At 40.7% G+C, this 16,674-nt stretch overlaps 1 protein-coding gene across 1 annotated transcript in view; it reads right to left on the reverse strand.

Moving 5' to 3' along the window:
* The window catches only part of CUX1 (cut-like homeobox 1), a 105,303-nt gene that overhangs the window by 46,077 nt on the left and 42,552 nt on the right, over positions 1–16,674 (reverse strand). The window contains exons 6-8 of the mRNA XM_010084137.1: positions 9,898–10,002; positions 7,036–7,224; positions 2,602–2,660 (exon numbers count right to left, since the gene is read on the reverse strand). Of these exons, the coding sequence (XP_010082439.1) occupies positions 2,602–2,660; positions 7,036–7,224; positions 9,898–10,002 (353 nt within the window). The remainder of the gene's footprint in view (positions 1–2,601; positions 2,661–7,035; positions 7,225–9,897; positions 10,003–16,674) is intronic.

Here is a 16,674-nt window from a genome sequence, read left to right on the forward strand (position 1 = left end):
TCAGAAAGGATCCTGAACCTTGCGGCAGCTGCATTTTCCAGCGAGCTTGGAGCGGGCATGTGTATTCAAACCTCAGCTGGAAACTTACTGACCTCTGCCTTCTTAAAGTGGATTTTTTTTTTGCTACCTGAATTGGCCTTCTGGCAATTTCACAGGTAATTTCCTATACACTTAGAACCCCAAATATACAAAAAAACCAGTTGATGGTATCTTGAATTGCCCTTGGAGGAATATTCACTACAGCAGGTTCATTAAAAAAAAAAAAAAAAAAGTGAAAGCTAAACATGTCAAAACTCTCCAAATGTGTCACAAAAGAGACATTTTCCTCTGGAATATGAGGAAGCAAAATGTTTTCCCTTTGGATTCCCGGAATATCTTTGCCCATGAGATCTCGACTCAATCAGCTGCTCAAGATCAGTTACCTGCTTTTCAAAGGAATGATCGTGTGACTTGAATCTGCACATCTAAGGCGACTTGAAAGATCTTACTCCAAAGCACAGTGTGCATTGGGACAGTTCGACTTTCTGTTCGTATGATCCCGACTGGAGGGTTAGCACTGTCGTATTACTCGAGAGGGAACTGTAAGGACACACAGAGCTCCCAGATCTCAAAAATAGGTTTAAAAGCCATTTGGCACACAAGGCAATGCAGAAAGCAAGGAATTCTCCCATCCCAGATCCTGACGTGGAGATACTGAGAGCCCTCAGCCTAGAATGCCTCTAACATCCTTGGGAGGATTAAAGAAAACACACCAGTGCCCAAAACAACCGAGAAGTTTGTTCTCTTTCTTTCTTACTGACAAAATATCTTTCTTCTTGTTGCGTACGTGTGTTAGAGCAGCTCATTTTTGTCAGTGTTTCGGGGCACAGAGGCAGGCATAGCAGAATTCAGGCCAAGGGATAACCAGATTTACAGACTGCTGGTACTTCAGATCAGACTGCACTCTCAGGTGATGTGCGCTGAGATTTTGGCACATCTTTTGGACCAGATGGGAGCAGAGAGGGTGGCACGAATGAGCTGCTGTGACGATACAGCATTGCAAACATTTGCAGTGCTCTCACAGAGGGTCTTAACCCCCTGCACCGCCCAGAAGGACCGTGTATGGACCCCAGGCCACCTACAAGCTAGCTGGCTGTCCCTCTAAAGCCACCCTGCCCAGATATAAAATGTTACCTACAAATTAGGGGCATATAAAAGCTGTAACAGCCAGGAGAACAGAGAGTTAATTTCCTGGCACCCAACAAGGGCCACTTCCAGATTTTTCCACCTATTTCACTGCAGGCTCATCTTGAAACAACAGGAGCAGGCAGCAGCGCCATATGAACACTCCTGCGTCGTGGCTTCTCATGGATCCCTTACCTGCCTTCTCACCCCTGCCCTCAGGTGTGTCAGTGTTGTGAAAAGGAAAAAAAAAGCATTACCACTAGGAATACAGGGATCTCAGTGAGTTTTGTATCTAAAGACAAGGCACTAAACCAGGTAGGATTTAAAACTCGTTTGCTATTCTGGTACATTCACAGTTTAGTAACTCACGGAGCAAACTGGGAAGTTGCGGGTTAATTCCCATTCACTACTCCACACACGAGGGCACAAACCGGCTGAAATCTGAAGCTGCGTTTCCTGAAGTCAGGAGAGAACATGGCCATATTTACCCATATCACTAAAACGATGAAGCTTTTTTGAGACCAGTTAATATTCAGCTATAACGACCACGGAAACGGACAACTCTTTTCACTTGACTGAAACTATACACCTACATCAGCTGGCAGCGCACCAGAACCACAGCCAGCGTGGCTTGAATAAAACAGCACCAGGGGCTGGGCAGTTGTTGGCCTTGCAAAGCCAAACCTGCTTTCCGTATTCTCCAGGGATGTGTACACAAAAGCACATGACTCCCAGCCTCATGTGAAATACCTCATTAAACAAGGTAACATTTTTTCAGTCTTCTTAAAACACACACCAAGACGCCAGAATGATGAAAGAAGAGATGGAGTTTCTTGCAGTTATTGAAACCTTGACACTAAACATATTTCTAGTCAAAAAACTTCTCTTCTGAACCTGACAGCTTATCTTGTTATAGTTTAAAATGAGGCTCTTTTAAGTCTCTTAAAAAAACCCTTGAAATAGGAAGAGGCTATTTGTGGCTTTAGTTTAAAACCACAATATATTAGCAAAAATATACAGTGAAAGAAGCAAATGGATGCAGAACAGTGGCTGGCAGAAGCACAGAAAAGCTATTACGGCCAAAGGCCTTGCATTAAATTCTTGGTCTGCACTGCATTCAGTTGTTGCCTGGGGATTTTTAAAAAGTGGTCCACCTTCAAATTTTTACCCCTGGTGGATGAGAGTTTTAGCGCCTTTTCTTCCTGGACACTTGTTTTAGTTGGTATTGTGATACTCTGCTGCAACACGAAGGAGTACTCTCAGATAGAGCAGTTGCACTGGTTCTGGATGCAATTTCTGCCAATATTCCCGATTTCCCCGTCTTTGTGGTTTTGACTGAATTCTTTATTGTTTCAAGAACACAGATTTGTGGCTTCATTTAACAAGCATTGTTAAACTAGAGTTTGTAAAAAAATTATGTAAGCATTTAACACTTACTTTAATTCTTTCTTAACCTCTTCATAATCAGCCTGTCCTTTCAGTTTTTCTTCCAGTTGCTTTAAAAGAAAGAACATGGATTTAATTATTTAGATTTTTCTCTGCATGCTTTCAAAATCATCCTTAAATTATTCCATATATACAGCAGCATACAAGTGAGGGTTAATGACTCGTACCTCATTTACATGTATTAGAAAACAAACTATAACCAATTCAACGTAAACACAATTATACCTCCCTCTTCCTTTGTTTACAGAGTGCCAAGCCTTGCAGAATCCAGTAGGTCCTGGTTTGGCTGTTTGCAATGTTGCTGTCACGTGTTCAGTGAAGAGATTGGGGAAGAAATGGGGCAGCTGAAATTTTTACAAAACTGATAAATTGAGCAAACAAGCAGGATGCTTTGGCACATACTGCATTCTTAATGCGACAGATCTTGATAACCTTATCTACATAAAATAAAGACTGAAGGAGCTGTTGCTGACTGGAACGCCTTAGGCTTGTAAGGCTTCTCCAACGCCTCCTGCCCCAACAAACCAGCTGTACCAAGTCGTTCTACGAGCATTACTTATTGCAGTAACTGATATGATGACACACTGGAGATTGACCCCAACTCAGCAGGTCTTTCTGCCCACGGCCGGCTGACCTGGGGCAGTCTCAATGGCTTCTCTTCGGTGTGAAGACGCCACAAATGCTGGAACAAACCTCCTAACACAATCCATAACGCAATGCCACACGCCTGGACCTTGCCCCAGAGCCTCTGCTCCCAACAACAGTGCTCATCACTACAGGATAAATGCTTCAGGAGGCCTAAACACAGCGGTACATAATTGATGCTGTTACGCTGCTTGCAGAAACCACCTTAATTTCCCACGGATAATTTCTTTGCTTAGCACGGGTACACTGTGTCCTGGTATCCTCAGCCATCAGTAACTTGTGCAGTTATTTGGATTGTGTTAAGAATTTAAAAAAAAAAAAAATCTATTTCAGACTAAAAATTCCTAAACTGGTATAACCAGGAAAATCCTGGTTGATGTGAGTAGGAAGATCCTACAAATATTAAAGATGTTGGAGGTTTTGATAACCTCCAATGCGTGTTGAGATCTCATTATGCAAATGTACTATGGAATCCTGGGGCCAAGGTGTCACTCTGGTTCTCAAAGTTTTAACGAGAGGCAGCTACAACACACCACAAGTTCAAGCAGGTTTTCAAGCTACAGCTCGCCGCTGAGCAAAACAGAGCTACTTTAACAAGAAATCCAGCCAGACTTTTTAATGCACCAGATGAGGCTCAGGAAGATGGGAGAGGGATTTTTAAATGAAACCAGTGAGCCAGAGAGCCCTCGGTACTGGTGAGGTGTCTCAGCATCATGACAGCTTTAAACCTCCATGTAGGCAATGGGAGGACCCTGCCGAACCACACGACATCCACAGGGATAACCAGCTATTTACACTAGTCCTAAGTATAAAACCTATCGGAATACATTTAAAACTAACAATATTCTGGATTAGTGTGTTAGTTACTTATGCAAGGATATGCTAAGAAAAAAGCCTTTTGCAGATACAGAAATAAAATACTGAAAAGCTAACAATTCCCATTTAAATGCAATCTATATTAAATCTAATTCTGTATAGGAATATGCTATACCCTGAAAGTATTTCTGGAAATTTTAGGTACAAAACACAGTTAGGAAAAAAATATATAATAAAAAAAGACGTTGACAGAATGAAGCTGTTTGGGACTCTCAGGTACTTGCATGCTGTTATAGCAGTGTGGCAACCAGCAATATTTTACTTTGAATTATACAAATACCACATACATGCATCATTCCCAACTACCTAATACAGAGATTGTTGCCATGGAAAATCTGCACCTAAATGTATACTTTACTAAACAATACAAACTAACAACTGAGAACGCAATGCCTGTATATAAGCAGACCATTTAGGCACTTGGCATCTTCCCAGTCAATGACTGTTTTAAGATGCATTACTATGGTAATTGTCTCAGAGAACCCTGTAAAATGCGCAGAACATGGTATAACAAAGGTTCAAGCTGTGAGACAATCTGGAGGAACTAATATCTTGCACTAAATATCAACCTGGTTAATGCAGACAAAATATATTTTCACGTCCTCCAACACACAAGTGTGCAGGGAGCCAGAGGAAGGAATTGACTGGTGGCATTTCTGCACACGAGATTTGCAAATACATTTGCAAACATATTTGTTTCCATATTTCCATGTCAAGGAATGTCAACATATTTCCACATTAAGGAATCATCTTGCATTTGCTCTATGAATGAACCCATGTTTAGAGAACACAGAGATTGTGTCCCCTCTTATGTTATTAAAAAAAAAAAAATCATTACTGTATCCTTGACTAAAGTGTCTTAGGTAAAACAGCATGGGCTGTCTTCAGGGTCTTAAAACACTTTTAAAAAACCATTAGACTAAAATCACAGTTTAGTTTAGAGTGATAAACAAAACCCCCATATTTAGTTAACCTAGGTTATTTGATATATCTCTTTGGCAACTAGCACCGTGGTATTTTCACTGGGTAGCAAGGAAGCTCTAACTCCTGGCAACTAAAGGGTTAATATAATCATACTTAGAAAAGTCTTGTTACTAGAGGACATGTTTTGATTATTAGATCAGATGAAGATAAAGCAGCAATAATTTTGAAAGTATTTCTGTATTGTTTCATTAAGTCATAGAGTATTAAAGAATTCCCCCAAGAAATGGTCTGAGAACATTGCTTTAATTTGTGAAACCATGATTCCCGTTTTGTGGAGGCAACCATTACAACCTCTGGTATTTCAGAAGCAATTCTTCTATAATCAAACATGAGATCAACACAGCACCTCTGAGATTTCAGTCTTTGTACAACAGATCTCAGACGCAGGTTTTCCTAGCACTTTGGGGCAAAAGTATGTATTTTGAATTATTTTTATAGTCTAAGAAACAAGGCTAAAGAGGGTTGAAATAAGTAAAACTTTATCAGTGGAGTCACTGCATCAGACACTATCAACAGGAACCCAAATACAGAGCATTAGCTGGGCAAGTCTATGAGAAAATGGAAGGAGATTACTGAAATGAAAATCAAACACTTGCTCTGTCATTTCTGTGATCCTGTTCCCTTTGAAGTTAACGGCTAAACTAATACTGACCTCACCAGGAACATGCTTTATTCCAAGAAAATCTGTCAAGTGCAAGGACTTGAGATATTTTCTATCAGGCTTTATCAAAAAAAAAAAAAAAAAGGTAATATGGGCGTAGTGAGCAAAATGTGCCCCTCAAAACCTTCTTCCCTCATTAAGAGTGGTGCCCACATGGTGACAGATGGGCAGAGACCAATACTGTTAATACAGGAACCTATTTGCTCTACTGAATTCTCATAAAAATTCTGCAAGGCTGCCTTAAAACATGCAGAAAGCACACTGAATGCAACACTTCAGCTTTCATACCTAACAGGTATTTGTCCATATAAATTACGCTACACCAGAGCAAAACCAGTAACTGCTAAAAAATGCCAGAATTAGAACAATTTGTAAGAGTTTCAATTGAACACTAAATCATTCTGATCGAGGCAAGCTACCCACGCCACAGTCAGAGCTAAGTGGGTACTATCAGCCTCCTCCTTTCAAAAAACTCTCAGACTATAAAACCTGCAAAACTCTGAAGTCTTTAATGGAATAGATAAATTTATCTTGTTTACACTTTGAAGCTCATAGACGGTAGAACAATGAAGGAGTTACAGGAAACTGATTCATAACACATGTCAGGAAACATTTCTCATGCTTACTGATAGATGAAAACTGTGTGGGCTTGGGCAGAAAGACAGTAAAGCTGCCGAAGAAAAAGGTAAAAAGGGTCACTCACAAAATTGTTCGATGTTTCTTCTGGTTTTAGTGCAGTGCCACTGGTATGTAAATGAGGATAGGACTGGACCGCTAATTATAAATGGGAATTACTGTGCAGCAAACATACAGTTAAAAAAATAATTAAATGGTTATTAAGGCTAAAAAGCCTTCTCCCTGTGTCTTGATTTTACTTGTTTTTATGCTCTGAATGATACACTTCCCTTTTGCAGTGGAGAGAACTGGAGGGGGTAGTGGGTAAATTCACAGACAGCCCATAGCACAAGAAACGTTCCTGGCAAGCCCACGATACCAATCACTGGGATGGGAACTAAGTTTTAAAATCTACGAAGGATTTTCTGTTTTCAAAACAATGAGAACTAGGTAAATTAAATTTCAACATAATTGCGATCACTGAGACTAAAACGTCACAGAAACTGGGATTCAGCAGCACCCTGAAGAAGTCAATGGCTTTTAGGGTGCCTCTCAGAACAACAGAAAACTCACACCAGTAAACCCCAATATTGGTACGTCAGTTATATCCTTCAAAAGCTGCTGAGCACAGAACCGAGCCTTACTTTAAGTGTGCTGTTCTTGGCGGTGAGCTGCTGCTCCAGCTGTGAGATTTGGCTGCTGGAGTTCTCCCGCAGCTTGGTGAGGCTGCCCTGGAGTCTCTGGACATCTTCTACGAGCTGGGCGATTTCCCGCTCCTTCGCAGCCAGTTCTACTTCCAAGCTGGACCGTGTTAGCACCTCGATGGCCTGCTCCTAGTGGGGAAAAAAAGTGTTAGACCACATTAATAAAAAAAGGCAACAAGCTTGAATTCAGGGCAGTTAGGTGAGGACCAAGCATGGCATCAGGCAGCATGAGAGACAGAAACCATCTCTGAACGTGGGACTCCTGTGATTGACTGCGTGAATCTGGAAGATGAACCATTCTACTCCCCAGGACAGCTCTTTGGCAAAACAGGGATAATAGAATAAATTTCCCTATCTCATAAATGCACTGGAAAGATGCAGCCGTGAAAGCCAAGGGATTCTATTTAGATCTATTTATTATTAATAGCCCAAATGCTTTGACAACTATGAAAATCTGTGCTTACAAAATACTAATCAGATAAAATATTCTGAAGTAATGGAGCAGAATTTCTTAATCAGGAATGGCAGAGTCACGTGCCTTTGGCTCTTCATAGGCATGCCACACGTTCCAGGCAAAATTGTCAAAAATTGCCCCAAAGTGCTGTTTCCAATGAACTTGCTCCTTGCATGAAAATTGTTTGCTGTTAACATTCTTGCTAGCAACTAAAGCCTCTCCTCCACGGGGATGAAGATAGATGTGACAGCTGTTAAGACAAGGCCATTCTCCCTTTGGTTTCCACTTTCAGAAATTCCCTTTCCTCAACCAGGTTCTTTCTTCTTCCAGTTTCCCACAGCTGCAAAATCTGTCCTCAAGCCTGAAACTTCCTCACTAGACCGACTTTCCAGTAGGACAAGAAATAAGGGAGGACAGAGAAATTAAGAAGAAAACTTATCTATTCAGAAAAGATAATAGAGACTAATTGTACCATCTCTTTTGTCTCCTTTTGTGCCAAGAGATCAATAGCTACAATGCATGGAGAGCTCTGAACCTCTCTTCCATGAAGAACATAAGGAAACCCTTGTGCAGAGCTCGAGAGCACGAGGCAGCCCAATGACGAATGTACGTTCCATTAAAAAGCCTAAAACATGTCTTACAAAGGTTAATGGCTGTTCCTCAGAAAACACCAGTGAAGTGGGAAAGAATCCATTTACCAAGAGAGAGACAATGATCTTAAGCATTATACCGAAGATCCTACAGCACAAGAGCTGAAAATTCAACCCACCAACGCTGTCAACCAAGCACTTTCCTTACAGCTCAAGATGACACTGCAGCAGATTGAAAAATACTCCATGCCCTCTTTTCTGGAAAATACAGGCACAACAAAATACCTTTTCCGTATCTTCTGAACACTTAGCTTGATTCTCAGGGACTACATCCCATTGCATCTCACAGAAAGCTACATGCACGAACCGCAGTTAACAACGCTCTCCTATTACACTGAATTATACTTTTAACTTGAAAAACCCTCTAATTTGCTTGCATGAAACATCACAAGTTGTATAATCATCTGCTGCTTGTGCCTATTGAGACTAGAACGTAGAGTCTGAAATAAGATAGATAATGATCATTTTCATCCTGCAGTAGTTGTCATATTAAATATAAATGAAGTGCAGAAGTACTATTAAATACAAGAAAGACCTAATGTTAAAATAATGATAAGACTAGGACATGAGATAGGAAGAGGCAGGTAATTCAGAGTTACAAGTGATATTCAGGCTTTTAATTTTTTTGTTTTGACTCCTCTGAGAAAATACTGGGTCCTGTTAAAAGGTGACCAAACAGATCTGGAGGACCTGTCTGTTACTCATTCTCTGCAAATGTATTTTAAAGGCAACCACGTGTTTCTCTGATATTGGTGACAAGCACGTATATGGCTCGCAAGAAAAAAGCAATGTAAGGAGCATGATTTCTTTTTGTGTGTTAAATCTGCTGCTTAGAAGTAGACTAAATTTCACTTAATTGCATATTTACATTTAAATACTCCTATTTCTCCTTTGGCAAACAAAAATCAAAATAATCTGTCTGCTCATCTGTGATACCTGTTAACCCAGGACCAGCTGGAGTCCTTAACACCGCACTGTGCCCGAAAGGTCCGATCAGCAGAGCCAGCGCTACCAACCTCCCCCAACAGTGGTGTTTGCTTCATTTAGAAACACACAGAGAGCAGGCAACAACCAGCCAAACATTCAGGAGTACAGGATATCTTCTCAATTTTCTCAGCTTCTGGATTTATAGGTGTAATTCTCAGTTTAGATACAGCCAGAGAAAACTGGAATGATACTGAATTTATTTCTAGTTCCTCTGACAGCCCATACACTAAGAATAACGACCCAGAAATGGGCAGGCAGCAGGTCCCCACTAATGCAACCAACTCTGAGCAAAGCCGGTCTCCTCGAAGCTCCACGCCTCCCCTGTGCCTCCAGGCAGGCACGTTCTGATGGCCCACCAAGGCACTCTTTGTTACACCACACTGCTGCCTTTATTTTCCCTCTGCTGATGCTCCTACCAACATGAAATCATTTCTGAGAGTTGCTGCTATCCTCCTGGACCCCCATCCATGGAGATCTATGGATCACTGTACCGGTCACCACGGAGCGGAATGACCTCCGTCCTTCCCGTGGTCTTCTGCAGCCACCAACCCCCTTAGAAGTTTAACCAAACCGCAGTCCCAAAGGAACGCAATCCATTTCAGTTAAAATATTACTCCAAACAGATATTTTTATAGCTGCGAGCATAAATTGAAAGAGCTGTACTGCAGGAATGTCAGAAACCTGTAAGAGTCAGTAAATATTTTCTCTCACCACATCAGGTGCCTTCTGGATCTGCGTAGCAAGTTGGAGAGATTTGTTAGCTGATGAGAGCTGCTCCCTTAAGGTCTCTGCCTCTCTCTGAGCCACCTCTGCCCTCTGAAGGAAATGAAAAGGGGTGAAAAGAGAAAGTACATTCAGTTTAACAACTGACAATTATTACAAGAACATTCATCAATTCATGCCTGACTGAATATAATTGATTTTCCTAAACACTCAACCTAATAAATGTTAGAAAAAAACATAGAATGTGATGGATTTTTATTTTAAACAGTACAAGGAAGAAATAATTGAGCGATTATGACAGTAATTTAACGCTAGGAGCAAGGAATCCCCTGCTGATACTAATGCTGCGGCCCACTGAATTTCCCAGACTGAATAAATACAAGTGGAAATGGAGTCTTTTTATTCAATTTCTTTCTATTCTCATAGACCAAGCAGATTTTATTGCAAGGTTCCTCATGGGAATAATTCTCATGGGTAAATGCTGAATTAAAAGATATTCTGACCATTCTCTCTAACACACATACAATGTTGTGGGCTGTCTTTCTTCAGTAATTATTTCCCAAAACATGAACTGTTAGATTCTGTTCTTTCAGCACGTCTATTTCTTCAACAATATTTAACCCTAAACTGACAATTTTGCACAGATCAGTTACCAACTGCTGAGGATTTACGCAATATCTGATAAGCCTGTGACTTGGCTACCAGACAAAATTCCCATACAAATATTCAATAACAATAGAAACGAGAAAGGCAGAACTATGAGGCAAGATTGTCTGTACAAGACTTTGGGTAGAGACAGATGGATCAGTAACTTCAGGCAATAAATAGCAGCAAAGTCCTTTCCATAACTGTGCATAAGCTTCTGTTAAGAAAAGTGGAACAAAACCTGGTTGTTTTTACAGTATATACTCCTCCTGGCCAGACTTTATATATTTTTTAAAATGTATTTTATTGTTATAAAACCACACTGCTTACCTGCTTGAGTAATCAGTTTTTCACCTGGGCTGCTCCATGCAAATCACACTGCACTTTCAGCAGAAAATAACTAAAATCATTTTCTATCTCCGCTTCCAAGACATATCCCCAATTCTTCCAAATCCATGAACTGCCACCAATCAAGGTCAAAACTTTTCTTGACCAACTTTTACCCATTACACTGTTGGGTCCCTTCCTTTATTGAATAATAAATTCATTTTTAAGCCACCAAAACCATCCTATTTCTGTGTGCCAGACTTTCCACTTTTTCTAATCCTTTTCAAAACCTAAGTCACCTAAACTAGTGACTACAAAACCTATATCCCCGTGTGTGTGCCGGTCTTTGACGCACTAGTCAAAGCAGAGGCTCTGCCTGCACGTTTAATCAATCAGTAAACTAACAGCAATCAAATACTAAATGCATCATCCGCACTATTTGCTCACAACATTATATTAAATGATTTTGCATAGGTTCTACAGCGGCAATTAAAATGTAATTGTAAAAGCACAGTAACGTGGCTTTAATAATCAGAGCATGGGACACAACCCATCGCATGCGTGAAAAAATGGCAGCAGCATTAAAAAGGCACAAAAAGAGAAAATTTACGTTGCTTGTGCAGCTGGCTAATATTAGGATTAAAAAATGGAGCTAACAATATGGATTGAGATATACTATTTTCTTGCACTTTATTAGATGTAGATGTAAATATATTGATCTAATAATTGCTAAACAACTCCAGCAAAGCAGGACAAGTAACTACACTGTGGCACTCGCTCTTGCATCTACTGCTGTATAAGTAATGGGTTTTGCAGCCTTAAGCAATTCTGCTGATGGCTTCCATTCACAGCAGCATTGTTTTGAGAATCTATTCAGCTTGCATGCAAGCAAACCACAGAGGATATTTCTAATAGATGTTACATCTGCATGTACAGTAAGCTGTCAGCTGCCCTTTCTCCATAGCCTCCCCAGCCAATTCAGAACACCTGTTGTAATCCTGTGAATAATATTAGACAAGATTTCATACTACGCTTTGTTAAAAATGCATCAGCAGAAACTTTGGGCAATTCTGTTTGGGAAATACTGGTCAATTTTTCTCTTTTTCTTTTCCAGAATGGAAGCTTTTTAGAGTCAGAATTATAGATGAGCTCAGCGTCCAGAAAGCACTTTTGGGTGCTACTGCAATATAAATTATAAATTACACACAAAAGCCTGTTAAAAGAACGGTAGTTTCAAAATTGAGCACTTAAAAGTTTTGAAAAGCCAACCCCGAGGGCACAGGTACGTTGGGCCACCCCTGTGCGCAGGGCTTTGGGAGGCAGCTGGAACCGTGCCGTAACATGCCATTGCTTTTCCCCAGCGAGACCCCCCGCTCCACTCGCCTCTCGGGATGCATATTGCTCGGTGAATGAATATTTTGCTTTGTCCTCCTTGTTCTGTGTGTGACCTCTGCAGCTTATTTACTGCAAACTAATCCCACCCTCCTCTGCAGATAGGATTAATTGCTTCCTCATGGGCTGTGCGCTGGTTTCCACCACTGAAGGATCTAAGTGCTTCGGAAACGTTAACGACTGCACTGGCACAAGCCCCCGTTCTGAGCTGTACGAGCTCCCCGAGCCCCCAGCGCATTGCCATTTGGGTGCTCTGCGTGGTGGCATCGACCACAACCCCACCGCACGGCGTGGGCTGCGTTTGGCCCCTTCTCACCCGAGACCCGGCACAGTGGCTGCGGAGCTGCTCCCCTGCTCAACCCTCTGCTTTTGCCCTTCTGATTCCTACCCCTCGCTGCTTGTCACTCTGTCCCCTTTCTAATACATTTCAGCTGCTGGAAGCACCATTTTTGTCTTCGCTGAGCTTCACGGTGCCTTTATCTTCAGGCAGGCAAAAGCAAGCTCCTACCTCACACCACTTAACAAATACCCACAACCTTCCAGAATTAGTCTTACCCCTATGATTTCCTTCTTCCTCTTTTCCTCGTCGCTTCTTCTCCAAATGTCCTTGCAGCAGCCCCGTCCCAGTCCTCCTCCTCCCTCCCTCCCCACCGCCCGCTCTCCGTGCTCACGCCGACGTGTCCCGTCTCCCTGTGGCGGCCGGGGCAGCCTGGAGGAGCATCTCCCCTCCCGGAGCTCCCCGTCAGAGTGGCACTGAACCTTACATTACAACCAAGAGAAAAAAACCTGGCTGGTTAATGTTCAGCCAGCCGACGCAGCGATAGACTGCAGCGTGCTTGCGACAGGCATGGACATCAAAGCCGACAAATTCAAACCAGATTCTGTTGAGTTTGTGTGAACTTGTTTTTTTGTTTTTTTTTTAATGCTTATAGGCTGGCCAAACTTGGGGCTTTTTTTTTTTTTTTTCCTTTGCTACTTGAAGCAACAGAAGATACAACCCTGAGAAAAAGGCAAACCGTCCCTCATCAAGTGCCAAGACCCTTCTCTCAAATATGGGCACAGCAGGCTCCTCACCAAAACAGCAAGAACAACTCGTAACATGTGGGGAAAACTGGAATTTTTTTCCTAATCTTATTCTTAGAAATGGTTGAACAATTTTTCCTGAAATAAGAAAAGAGAGTGCAGCCAGAGACAGACGCCCAGTATGGAAAACGGCTAAAACCTCGCAATCTTGCACAACTCGGAGCCACTGGAAAGTTCACGCAACCTTCCCTTTGTGTGCAACGGTCCCACTTTGGCTAAGAAATACATATGCCGTGGTACAGTTGACTTCCATCAGTCAGGGCTAAAACTCTTCGTTTCTTCCAAATTTACTATGCACAGCCTAGAAAAACCACGATGACCAGTGACAGTCACGCTACTGACCTTGATGGAGCTTGTGCAAATCCAGCATTGTCTAAAAATGCTTTTTTCTGGATACCTTATTCACAAATTCCTAATTTCCATACTGCTGTTTTTCTAGCATAGAGCTACCTCCCTGGTAACAAAATATTTCAAAATACTTTCATTCTCCCTAATACAGTATGTAAATATTGTACTGTTCACCGTGCAGCCAGGAGGTCATGATTGTAATGCTGCCGTGCGCTTTCCAATTAAAAAAAAAAAAAAAAAGCCTTACACAATATATCCAGTTTAAATTATTCTCATTGTTTCCTGACAAGATAATGAATAGCATGAAGCGAGTGCTCTTCTCCTTACAGTAAAATGTTAATTTGATCAAAGACCAGTGGTGTGAATAGCACAATGAGATACAAGCAAAAAAGTATAACCTTTTCCTTACGGTTCCACCAGCCAAACTGTTATTTCCTTATTATGCGCTAAACTTGGTGCTATATGCGGCAAAATCTTCCTATGGGCTAGGAGTCTGTATTATCACAAGTAATTCTGCTGAAGTTAATGAGCCCAGTTACGGCAGTAATCACCGTGCTTGGTTTTAAGCGCTTGAAGCTGACATTCCTCCTCGCAAGCTGCTGCAGAAGCTATGTCTCTCGGAGTACGAGATCAATTAAAGCACACTGGTTCAATGTGCTTGAATTTTCTAACTTTTGAGATATAAAATTTTATTTTAAAACCTTTGAACGACCCGAGCTTTCACAGAACAATAGCAAGAGTATCAGAAAATCTGTGACATGAAAGACTCTTCAGGGCTCTGGCGCCTATTTTTTCCAGCAATGGAGAATTAAATTTAAAAAAAAAAAAAAAAAGAAAAAAAAGAAAAGAACTCCAACAAACAGAAGAGGTTGGGTTGTCTTCATTCTTGTCTTCAGGCTATTGCACTTTCCTTTGCGCACTGAAAGGCTGCCAGATAAATGTATTCCCTCCCAACTGAGAGCCAAGCATTTACAGGAAACTCCTGTGTTTGTATGAAAATAGTCTTAACCATATTTTGCCTTCATGCAGCACTTCTCCATGCAAGGATCTCAATGCGCTTTATAAAGTAAATGTTATTATTCCCATTTTACAGATAGTAAAATCACACGATTAAATGAATGACCTCATCTGCTATAAAACAGCAAAAGTTTGCTGAATTTAGCAGGGCTACAGCACACCACGATAGTAGAGGATTGAGTTCATCGCAAAGGGAGTCAGAAATAAAAAGCAAATACTCTGGTGGCATTGGTGGGCAGTATCTGTGTTGGCCTTGGTGCAGACAAAGGAGTCATGTCAAGACGAATACCCTTCTTCATGGAAACGTAAAAACGAGGGCTGCCTTGTCACTGGTTTTGATACCACCGGTGGGTCAGAGCAAAACCCTCCCGCAGCACATGCGCTACCTATATTGTGTTGCGTTTGTGTTGCTAAGAGAAAGAGGAGAATTTACTCTGTCTGCTGCTCAAAAGCATACATATTTTATAGCTATCTCACTTAGGGGGAATATCTGTTCAAACCATTTTCCAATGTGATTTGTTAGAGACAGGAAGGTACCGTACCCAATGAAATAAAAAAATAATCTCGAGGACTGCGTTTCTGCTAAAATGCCCTGGTGAGGTTTTCTTTCTGCTTCTACAGCAGACACTGCTTTGTGTGTTTTAGTGGGAGTTTGGTTCCAACAAACGCTTCAACTCACTAACCCTTCCTCTGCAGATCTTAAAACCTAACTCTCCATTTCTGTGGAATAAATGACACTGATCCGGTCTAGATTTATTAGTAAATGGTTATGGATTTTAGAAAGAACAGTTCGTGTTTTAATGATAACAGAAGTTTCCATATTTGACTTTCTTTCCCCAGAGTAAGAAAGAAGTAGAAATCTGGGAGCACTCTCAGCACTGTGAAGATGGAAAGAAAACCAATGGAAACATTTTGCTTTTCCAAAGGGATAACATGGCATACACACAGAAGGGAAAAAAAAAAATCCTTTTTTTTTGTAGCTTTCACAACATAGTTCACAAAAAAAAAAAAATCCCATGTTCTCTTTCTGTTATTACTCCCAAAATCTAAGGATACCTACATCTGAATCTGGTTTTCAAATCTATTTCCTCCTCCTCAAGATTAAAATACAATAATACAGGATAAACCAACCCTAACCAAGTTCTTTTTTTTTTTAAGTGAAAAAGCACTTTTTTGTCCCCAGAAAGTCCAAATCACAAAACCCAAAGATCTTTTTTAAAACAATGCGAACTGAATGTAAAAAGCCCATAAACAGATCAGAATTCATCAATGACACAAACCCACAAACTTAGACTCAATATTAAATCCCTAAAATGAGCCTCTCTCTCTTTTTAAAATTTAACTCTAAAAAAATATTTCTGTTTTCACAACACAGGAATTAATTCTTTTCAAGAGAAACCTCAGTTTTTCTCATGCACAACTGGGTGATTCCAGGTTGCCAGATGAAGTATGGAAACAGAAGCATAATTCATTTGAATAAATTCATCATCCCAAAGATTCGTGACTTACTGCCATAAACACTTATGAGAAAGGCACAAACTTGAAAAGGTACAGAAAAGTCCTAACAGTAAATATTTGTGCAAAATACACATTCACATGATTGTAACTGCTGCAAATGCAGAAGAGTACACTGGAACTTCATTAACTTTACTGATTGGAAATTATAATATTCTGGGAATCAAACAATAAAAAATTCAAAGATGCTATATCCCAAACTATGATAAATCATTTATTTTGACAAGTACGGCTAGTTTAGGTTTAATTATTTATTATTATACTTCGTAGCATATCAGAAAACATGCAGTGATTTATTGTGCAAAATGAAATCTTAATAAAACGAGTCCCTTCCCCAAACTTCAGATTATTAAATCTTCATGGAAACGCGAGGGTGAACTCTCAGGTTATTTTTGTTATCGAGCTGGTGGGTTAGTAAAGTGAAAATAAGCCATTCCT

The sequence above is a fragment of the Pterocles gutturalis genome, unplaced genomic scaffold, assembly GCF_000699245.1.
Source record: "Pterocles gutturalis isolate BGI_N339 unplaced genomic scaffold, ASM69924v1 scaffold27335, whole genome shotgun sequence".
Classification (NCBI taxonomy): Eukaryota; Metazoa; Chordata; class Aves; order Pterocliformes; family Pteroclidae; genus Pterocles; species Pterocles gutturalis.